This window comes from Simochromis diagramma, unplaced genomic scaffold (assembly GCF_900408965.1).
Source record: "Simochromis diagramma unplaced genomic scaffold, fSimDia1.1 OVJJ01000516.1, whole genome shotgun sequence".
Lineage (NCBI taxonomy): Eukaryota > Metazoa > Chordata > Actinopteri > Cichliformes > Cichlidae > Simochromis > Simochromis diagramma.
In genome coordinates, this window is record NW_024386938.1 from 700,245 (window position 1) to 711,044 (window position 10,800).

At 43.2% G+C, this 10,800-nt stretch overlaps 1 protein-coding gene across 2 annotated transcripts; it reads left to right on the forward strand.

The window, feature by feature from the left end:
• Positions 1 to 3,160: 3,160 nt before the first annotated feature.
• On the forward strand, positions 3,161 to 6,279 carry si:dkeyp-72e1.6 (transmembrane protein 238-like). Of its 2 annotated transcripts, none has more exons than XM_040037323.1 (2): positions 3,161 to 4,027; positions 4,909 to 6,279. In XM_040037323.1, exon 1 carries the CDS (start codon positions 3,484 to 3,486, stop codon positions 3,997 to 3,999), a length of 516 nt encoding a protein of 171 aa, XP_039893257.1. In that variant the 5' UTR covers positions 3,161 to 3,483; the 3' UTR covers positions 4,000 to 4,027; positions 4,909 to 6,279. The 2 variants fall into 2 exon arrangements, with proteins under 2 accessions (XP_039893257.1, XP_039893256.1); XM_040037322.1 differs by having other exon boundaries at positions 3,170 to 4,011; positions 4,911 to 6,279.
• Positions 6,280 to 10,800: the final 4,521 nt, after the last annotated feature.

Genomic DNA, 10,800 nt, shown 5'->3' on the forward strand with positions numbered 1-10,800 from the left:
AGGTGGTGAGCGGGGTGCAGGGGTCACCTGTGACGCCCTGGTTTTCCTGAGGCAGGAGGAGCTGGCAATGGCCTCCAAGGGTGGCAGAAGGCAGCCAAGGATCTTTTAGGCAGCCTTCTTGTTCTCAGTTGTGGCCCCTGCGTACCAGCACCCAGGCAAGGAGCGTCAGAAGGTCAGCAGCAGCTTCTGGTCCTCAGCACACGGAGGAAGTGCAGCTGCTGCCAGGCCGCCTTTACTGGGGTGATGGTGTTGTGATGAGATTGGCAGAGATGTGGGTGCCCAGCAACCTGAAGATGGAGACAGATTCCACTCATTTTCTATTTACGATGTCAGGGGAATGACCTGTCTGTCTCCTGGAGTCCATTACGAGTTACATTCAGTTTCAGGTTGTTTTCTGCCCTGTGCACCGTCTCACAATTTTTAGGGGCGACCGTGGCTCAGGGGGTTGGGAAGCGCATCTGTAACCGGAAGGTCGCCGGTTCGACCCCCTTACTCTCTGTCCTTGTCGTTGTGTCCTTGGGCAAGACACTTCACCTACCGCCTACCGGTGTTGGCCAGAGGGGCCGATGGCGCGATATGGCAGCCTTGCCTCTGTCAGTCTGCCCCAGGGCAGCTGTGGCTACAACTGTAGCTGCCTCCACCAGTGTGTGAATGTGAGAGTGAATGAATAGTGGCATTGTAAAGCACTTTGGGTGCCTTGAAAAGCGCTGTATAAATCCAATCCATTATTATTATTATCACAATTTTTAACCATATTTTTGTGATTAATATTTTTATGCTACTTTGTAGAGTTTTGGAACACAGTTTTTATTCTGTGAATGATGATCCTGTAAGAACCTTAAAAGACGATAAAACATGGTGCGATGTGACTTTGATGGAGGCTTTACCTTGACCACCATGTGCTTACACGTACGTACGATACGTTTTTGGCCTGTCAAAGTTCAGGCGGATGGACGAGTGTCATCCTATCAACACCACTTATTTCTTGGCAGATGGCAGCCAAAGCAGTCTTGATGCTGAATCCCCATTTGAAACAATTTCAAACTGACTTGTATCATTCTTTTTTTATTATTATTTAATTGATTATATGCACTTGATTTTCTTCCTTTGTGCAGTTTTCTCTTATTCTGTTATTCAGACTCTTTCCAGCTCCTGTCAAAGTCGCTGCCAGTCTGAGCTCTTTCCAAAAAGATCCACTCATATCAGTCACTTCAGGGTTCTTTGTTTTCTTCTTGCCCTTTTTTTAGATGTAACGTGTTTATACTGTAGATAAAATTGTGTCTGAAAAGTAAAGCACGAGAGCCTTAAACTTGCATTTTCTGCGATGGTCATCAAGGGACGACTCATCTATCGAAAAAGCCCGTTTGGATAGATCACTTCCTCTGTGACTCCAGTAATTTACCAGTAATTAAATTTTATGGACTTGAGCTTAAGTGGAGAAATTTTATGTAACATTTAAATAATATGAAGGTCATTTTGTCAATTGTGGTTTATTTTTCAAAACTCAAAGAATAAGCAAGACGGGCACCTACCCAGCACTCAGCAGCACTGTACATTAGCTTTGAGGTGAAAATAAGAAGGCACAACCTCAGATTTTATTTAATTTTAAGGATGCACAGCAAACATGATGGGAGGTGTGGAATAATGGGTACAGGCTGTGGAGTGGATGTGGCTTAGATGGGAGCAGTGTGTGTCAAAGCATGGAACAAAGGTAAGATGGAAACTTTCTGTTTTCCCCCCCACAGCTAATTTTGCGACTGGCAGAAGAAAGAAAATCAAGAGCCAGCATTAAAAGTACTAGCATCCTAAAACTGATCCAGCTGAATGCAGCTTATTTTCAGTGAAAAATAAAAGTGATTTAAAATGATCCTCAGGCAGAACACTGAACAGCTGAGAACCCCTGACAGCACTCAGTGACTTCAGTCTTTAAGCATCAAGTGTTCAGCAGGTCACCCTGAGCTCAGCATGATTATGAATATTAATGTTGAGGAAGTTTTGATGTAGTTTCGGTCATTTGGGGCCATCTAAGTTCTTTTAGTTTAGTTTCATTTGACTAAACATCTAAAGTTGGTTAGGTTGCCTAAAGTGTTTTTACCAGTGAGAGTTGCTCCAGTTCACAAAGCATCTTATTTTCCTATTTGTCAGTAGGAGATCAAATCTACACATCTAACCTTATTGCACAAGGTTGTGTCTTCTGATTGGATCACTTCCAAACAAGTCCCACCTTTCAGCACAACACAATTAATACCAAGGTGAAGTGAAGTTTTTAGAAGGCGTGTGGTGACTCAACACTTTGTAACAATATTATTTCTGGTGGCACCGGGGTTCATCTCTTCATACCTCATATCACCTTCTGAGTTGTTTCCTGTTTTTGATGGACAGATGGGGAGAAGCTGAATTTAGGCTCATCTTCCTGACGCCGGAGACACAACAGCACTGATTGGCAACATGTAACAGTGTGAGACTTCTGACTGTATTTGCAAGCAAAAAAGGGGATACAGGCTCGTGTCTTCTCAATTTTTATTAGGTAATCATGTCAAAATTTGTATTGACAGTCTGCTCATACATTCTTTTTAAACTGTGGTCCTCTATGTTGCTATGAACCACAGAACTTGCTGTATGTTCTTATTTTCCCTGTCGTTTCTCATTATTATATTTATTTGATTTCTTTGCAAATGTGGATTGGATGGGATATTACTGACAGCTGGTTTCATGTTGGTAGCACCTTTTTGGTGACATGTTTAACATGTGCAAACAAGTGCAAAGACTAGGTGGGAGAAAACTTTCACCCATTGCACTGAAATCTCAAGTGGTGTGGTTAGTACATCTACTCAAGCAAAAGGTTGTTGGTTTAGTTCTAGACAGAGACACAAGTACTCTTTGGGGTTGTGTCAGGAAGGGTATCTTGCATAAAACTCAAACATATGGAGCTAATTGCTGTGGCTACCCCTTTGTGGCAAGAGGGCAGCTAAAAGTAGCAGCACACTACTGGTTAAGGGAGTGTTCCTGTGTAGCGATAGAGGGATGATTCACCCATAAATATAAATTATCTCAATCGATTTTGAAATATTGCAATTGTGCTTTTTTTTTCTGGTGGCCAGTCCTAAAAACAAGATGGCGAAGGCGGCATTGGTCAGGTCATCTGTAGTTTTTTTTTTTTTTTGTAGTTTATTAATGCTGGCCTCTCAGTTTGTAAAGCAAAGCCGCTCTCATATTCACGTTTAATGAGTCATACTTGCACTGCGTACCTGCACTGTAACGTCCGAAGTCTGGGTCCAGTAAGCTACACCCTTAAAAACGCTCATCATAAACGCACATGAGCGCAGCCGTCAGGTAGCGTCTACAGCCCCTCCTCTCAGGGGCAGCGCACCTGAGCGGACAGGACGCCACACCTGGCTCACATTGGAGCCGCGCTCAATGCCGCGGCACAGAGACGACGGGAAATAAACTGGCGTCGTGGGGGCCGACTTCTCTTTATGGGACATGGAGCCGGCCTATCGGGGTCTGGGTCGCTGTGTGTGCTGCTTCTGGCTCGCGGTGGTGTTTGACATTGTGGGACTGGCCGTGCTCCTCCTCGGCGTGTTTGTCAACGTGTTTTTCTACGACCTGCTCATCTACGCGGGCGCCATCGTCATCTTCCTCAGCCTCATCTGGTGGGTGTTCTGGTATTCTGGGAACATCGAAGTGCCCCCGTCAGAGCTGGAGGATGATGTGGGGTTACTGAAAAAGAACAAGGGCGGACTTGGGGGCATCAGCGGCGCCGTGAGGCGCCTCTCCAGCCGCGTGTCCACCGGCATCCGAAACTCGTTCCGCAGGAACGGAGAACCGTCCCATACGGCCCGCATGCCCAGGTCAGCCTCGGGGCCACCCGTGTCACCGCCGGAGCGGGTGACCGTAGCCATGGCAACGATGGGCAATACCACACAGACTGCTACCTCCTCAATAGCAGACTGTGGCGTAGAGATGCCCCACACCGCTACAGAGACATCACCTGCATAATGACGGGTACAGGTGAGGCCTGGCTCACAGTGCGGCGCACAGTGCGGCGCACACAGGCCCAGTTATTGTAGTGAGTAAAAAACAGTAAATTAGTCAAAGGAAATAAACGTAAAACCAAGACTTTGAATAGCGGGAACTAACTGAAACGATATTGAGCAACGACAAAGATGGCAAAAATTCAAATCGTATAAGAAACAACATACAGAAAATGGGTTTTAATACCTTTAGCCCTTTGATCACGTTTTTCCAACAGATTAGCGACACTGGGCTACTACACAGTGCGTGTGTGTTGGGGACAGGCAGGGATACATTTTTTTGTTAGTTTCTCATTTACAAAAATGTGAAATGTGAGAAAATCAGCTTTTTTAAAGCACTACGCTTTTCCCAAATCTTCTGTAGGTGTTCAGCTGACGTCATAGCATTCAATTTACATCTTCATCCCAATTTTTTTTTTTTTTTTAAAAGATACCCAGTTAGTGCTATTTGATAAATACAAAACATTATAAAACATATTACATTTTGGACTAGAAGTCCTTTTTTCAAATCTGTGCAATGATCCCTGGATTACAGTCGCATAAATGACCTTCACAGATGCTTTACGTAAGGGTAATGGTACAACAAAAGACAGGTTTCTGTCTAGCCGGGTATAGCTTTGTTTTTGATGGACTTTAAAAGCAGAAGTAAAAAAATGGCTGTAACTGTGGCAGTAAAACTCTTATCACTGCATAATCATTAACTACAGTTGGCTGGTCACTGAAAGACAAGCCCTTAGTTTAAACAATAGCAGGCTTACCTGAAACTTCCCTGTAACCTCGCCCTCCACATAATAACTGCTGCAGCATAATAAAACACACTCTTTGTGTACTACTTGTCAACTCAAACTAATACTTTATTCATTTTCTTCCCAATAGAGACTACAGACATACAGAGCCCTAAGCCATCTTCAGTGACTCCAGCTACTGCAAAGCCTCTTTATTCTTTGTTTTGATGAGAAAGTATTCATAAAAATGTGATGTCTGCATAGTTTTGTTTTGGGTTGTTGAGTCTAACATGTCTAAATGGATTTGTCTTTTTAATCAGTATGTTCAAATTGTGGCAGCCTGAATCCAGGTAGTTTGACATTGGTACAGATATTGTAGTTCAGGGGTCCAACCAGTCAAAGGGTCTAATCCAACCCACTGGATGGCCCTGCAGACTTTGAAATTTGAATGATAAAGTTTTTTATTATAATTCACTCCCATTCATGGTGTGATGATGTCAGGTTTAGTACACAGAGGTAGAAAAATGTGTTTAAGTTTCCACGTCTCATCTTCAAAGTTGTTCATATAAAAAAAAAAAAAAAGATTTCTTTTTTTGTGTCCATGTTAATATATCTTCTGATCTGTGAATAATAATATGACATCCATCCATCCGCTTCCATTTATTAATTTAAGTATAACAGGAGCTCTCAGAGGCAGTGTACACCGTGGAGAGGTTGTCAGTGCGTCACAGGGCTAACACAAAGAGACACACAACCATTCAGTTTGACAGCCACAGTCAGTCTAGAGTCACAGTTAACCTAACCCATGCATGTGTTTGGACTGTGGGAGGAAGCTGTACAAGCACAGGAGAGAAAGGCCCCAGACTGCATTTGAACCCAGGACTTTCTTGTTGTGAGACAGGACTTTAACTAGTGTTATGCCCTCTAATGTGACATATTAAATATAGATATATTTGAAAAAAGTGCTCAGGTTTAATTGCAGCACAAAACAAAAAAACACATGGTTGGGCTTACAAAAGGATCATAGATTGGGATAATATAGATATTAATATGCAGAATGAATCACTGATGATCTGGAGGCTCTCACTCCTGAACATCTGAGTAGAAAATAAAGACTATGGATAGACCAGCCAATCAATATCAAGCAGAAGCAGCTCCTGCTGTAAATTAGTTTGAATCAGGCTCTTGGTTCAGGCCGCTTATACGGTGACTCTTAATACAGACAGTGATCATGATTACTGTACATATTATGAGCTAGGATTTAGCAGTAGCCAGAATGTTACACTAGTGGAGTGTTTTTCCTGAACAAAACAGGACTGTGGAAAAAAGGTGTAACTGGCAGCTGGTCTTCTTGTTTCCACGCATGCTGATAGCAAGCCTTAGTGACTAACCTTTGGAACCAGCCTAGCTGTGTTTATGACACTGCTGCTTCATCTAACATTAGCTCCACTGTTTCCCCGTACATTATAGGTTCTCTAACCAGTACAATACAAAGAAATTAAATTAACTGGTTACAGCGTGAATGAAGAAAAGTTACTCCAAATATTGTGTTAAACTAGTATGTGCTATTATTATTTTTTTTTATAACTAAATTTCAAACAGTATGTCCCATGTTTCTCTGAATCATTCGTTAATGTGACTAACATTTTGAACATTGACAGTAATGTCTGTTTTCACAAAGTTGTTTCCATTCCCGTTTTGTACAAATGTTGTGCATTTCTATTTAACTGATATATATGTTTTCTCCATTTTTCTCTCATTGCTGTACAATGGCTGACACACTCAAATTAGATAAAAGATTGTGGGTTTAATCAAATAAAAGATTATTTTTCTTTTTTAAAATTACCTTTACTTTCAGTGTACTTTTCTTTGTTCTCTGAAAATGTGAAAAGCTCAATTTCTACATATTTGATCTTTTACTTTATTAGGTTTATTTAACTTTTTCGTGTATTGTGAGTATTTAATGTGACACATCATGGAAATATTACGTTTCCACAACTGTCAACATTGTTCATATTTCCAAGTACTACAGGTAATTATAGGCATAGAATAAGGTAAAGTGTGGCCATGAAAGCATCCACGTGATCAGCAACAGTTCTCAGGTTGTGGCATTCAGATCAGGGTTAAGTAGAATTAAAGACTACTGTGAGATTTGGTGGCACCTAGCAGTGAGGTTGTACAACCAACCAGATAGTCCAGTCACAAATCGGTCAGTTTCTTGACAATTAATAAGCAAATTGTCACGAGCACTGATCAATGGCCATGAGTACCATTCACAGAGAGGTGGGGAATGGCTGCAATCACAGCATTGTACGATGGTGACAGATGTACCCTTAGGCCCCCTCCTCCATTCAGAGATGGTCTTTCCCTTTTCACGTAAATGGCCTCCTTGACTCCGCCCTCAAACCAGCGTTCCTCCCTGTCCAGGATGTTACATCCTCATCATTGAAAGAGTGTCCACTGGCCTGTAGGTGTAAACAGACTGCAGAGTCCTGGCCCGACGAGGTGGCTCTCCTGTGTTGTGCCGTCCTCTTAGACAGAGGTTGTTTGGTTTCCCCGATGTATAAATCCTGCCAATCCTCCTTGCACTTAACAGCGTACACTATGTTACTCTGTTTGTGTCGGGGGACCCGATCCTTGGGGTGGACCAAGTTTTGGCGTTTTGGGGTTTAAAAGCCACAGAGACCCGGTGTTTAGAAAAAATGCGTCGCTGCTCCGATACTCCTGACACGGGATCACTACAGGTTTTCGCTTGGGCAGCGGTTGTCCTTCTCTCCTGGATCGGCTGGAGCTTTCTTTAGGAGCCTTTCCTGCTTTGACAAAAGTCCAGCTGGGATAACCACATTTACTCAGGGCCTTCTTGATGTTCTTCTGCCTCCCTGGCTGCTGTGTCTGTGGGGATGGTGTTCGCTCTGTGTTGTAGCGTCCTGATGACACCCAGTTTGTGCTCCAGTGGATGATGAGAGTCAAACCTTAGATACTGATCCGTATGTGTAGGTTTACGGTACACATCAGCTTTTAGATGTCCCCCATTACTGATGGAAATCTCACAGTCTAAGAAGGCTAACCTGCCACTTTTCATATCCTCCCTGGTGAATTTGATGTGTCGGTCCACTGAGTTAATGTGATCCGTGAAATGTGATATGTCCTGAGATTTGATTTTCACCCAGGTGTCATCCACATATCTGAACCAATGACTTGGTGGTGCTCCAGGGTAGGATAGCAAAGCCCTCTTTTCCACTTCTTCCATGTACAAATTGGCCACAATGGGTGAACCCATGGCACACCCATGTTTCTGCCTGTAGAACTGACCCTTGTATGTGAAGTAGGTGGAATTAAGTACAGAACAAAAGTGTTCTGGATGTGGTGTTTAGAGCTGACTATCATCGGTTTGAGGATCAAAGCCAGAAACTTGGTGATGTTATCGGTGACCATCCTGCATAAAGTGCTTTGAGAGCTCAGAGTAGAAAAGCGTTATATAAGAACCAGTCCATTTACCATTTACCAAGTTGTTCATATAGACAATTGGTATACCCTGTTTATGTATCTTTGGTAAACCACACAGACTTGATGTAGATTCCCCTGTGTTATGAGGTCCGGTCAGTAGCAATGTGTTGCTCTAACTGCTTCACACAACCTAACATCCTCTTCCTGTAACCACTTCCTGGGTCTCGTTTCAGGGGCTCATAAGTATTTTTATCACTAAGCAGTAACAAAATTTTCTCATGATAGTTGTGAAGCCTGGTAAAAACCTGAGACATTTGGTGTGTTTGTGTGGTTTCTTTATTACAAAATGCATTGGTTTTTACAGTTCCCCTGCTTACAGGTTCACCACTTCTCAGCTTTCCAGCTGGCTCCATCTCCAGGTCCCAGCATCACTGATATAGTGAAAGCATATGTGCTGAATGGCTTTCAGCTGCCCCACCAGTTTCCCTGGCACTGTCCCTCGAGCCCACTGCACCACCCCTCCTCAGACCACACCTCCAACACAATAGTCTTTCTTGTTTAGCAAAGCTGTGCACCTACCCTTGTTTGGCAGAAGGATGATAGTGTTGTTGTCGTTACTAAGCGATGCGAATGCCTTCCTCTCCTCCATGCTTATTTTGGATGCACTGCTGAGACAAGCCGAAACTTTCATTTGCAGTTACTCCGCTTCATGTCTGCTGTTGTTTCAGTTGCTGCGATCAGTTCCACTAGTGGGATTTTTCTCGGCGTCACAACAAAGTTCAACCCTTTTGCAAGGATGTTTTTCTCTGCTTGGGTGAGCTGTCTGTCAGACAAAATGTTTAACCCACTTGTCCCCATCCTCAGTGTGGCATACTTCTCTCTTAGGACACTCTCCATATTTTGGTGATGTTTCTAAAGCACAGATTTCCTGTTTCCTGGTCTTAGACTTCTCATGCTGTGCTGGGCTAACTTTGTCTGTGAATTCAAACACCTTTAGGAGTGTATTCTCATTTAGAAGCATTGTAAATTAATGATGAAGAAATGGACCTCCCAGCCCATTGTTCATAAGTGGTGTTAGTTTCAGTCATTATGCAAATGTACCGTTTATAAGATTGGGGAGCCCTGCAGTCAGCTGAGTCTAAAGACGTCACTTGGATGAGTGACAAAACATTTCTCGTTCTGAAAACGCTACGTCCAGATGAACAGAATCAACTTTTTAGGACAATGCTTCATAGTTACAAATTATTCTTCACTAATAAAAGCATGCTTAAGTAGTGCCAAGAAAACATTTCCCACACCAGAAACAGCCGGGACTGTGCCTAGTGTTATATTGACCCCAGTATCATTTTAAAATTTGCTCTGCTTGTAATGTCCACTACCTCTATTGCTCACTGGGATGCAACATATCTGATACATTACTTTAGTAATTTTCTTAGTGTTACCCAGTAAAACATAACTAATGGGGATTGAACACTTTTACACTGTTGTTCTAGGAGCTGTTTTGATGATTTTATTGTCGCAGCAATTTCTCCAGATTTCTTTACTAAAGTTCTGTTCCTTTTTCTGTAGTTTCTTTTGTTTCAACCCATCTAGGGGACAGGTCATAGCATGGATGAGGCACTTGCTGCCCCCAAGACCCAAGCAGCCACAGGAGACAATTGTCACACAGTGGAAATTTGTATTTATCTTGTATATTGGTTTTATTCTGAATTTTAGTGTTTATTTATGAGTGCAGTTTTTATTTGCATGATTTCATTCTGTTTGTATTGCATGTTTTTAGTGTGTTGTTTGACGTTGTTTTAATCCACTGTGGATTGGGTGCATGGGACAAATTAGCTGATAGAGATCACCTGCTGAGCTTTGGGTGTGTCCAGAGGTGGCCTATCAGCTGTTTAAAGACCTATTAAAAGGAAGCCAGCTGAGTACTGGAGAAGATAGGCCCCAGACATGAAGAGGAGTGCAGGAAGACCAGGTGGAAAAGAAGGACCCCGGCCAGCGTAACACGGCGACCCAGTTCCGACAGCTGATCTGTCAGGATTAGTTAACGGACTCAGGCGCAGACCAGGAATCCTTTTAGAGAAGACAGTTAATTTATTTATACAGACAACACCAGGTGATAATATATACAATGTGCTGGAGGTGGGGAAGGGGGGTCCAGGATCCGGGAGGGGAGGGAAGGTCTCCAAATCACTCTCCTCACTCCTTAACTGGGTCACACTCATTCACAGGATTGCAGGCAGGGAAAGGTCCGGGAAAGATCTGCGCACAAAAACTTCAATTAGAGGCAAACTGACGGAAAACGTCTCGCAGATTCTCAAACTACTGAGCGACTGATGCTGATCGCTCAACAATCCAGCAAGGAGTAGCACAGTGCTGCCATCTTAAGCAGGGCTCGGGATTATGAAGATAGGCAGCAGGTGTGGAGATGGCAGGTGGGTGGGGCAGGGGCGGGAGCCTGTAATGAGCACCGCCCCGGCAGGAGGGAGAGAAAGAGCAAAACAACAAAAACACATGTTGCCTAATATGGGTCAGCTGGTGAGGCACAGGCACCATGACATGATCAGACGTTAGGTGACGTGCGAGAACCTTTCTTG

Excerpts from the sequence above, each read along its gene's own strand:
- si:dkeyp-72e1.6 (XM_040037323.1), top strand. The coding sequence starts at position 3,484 with ATGGAGCCGGCCTATCGGGGTCTGGGTCGCTGTGTGTGCTGCTTCTGG.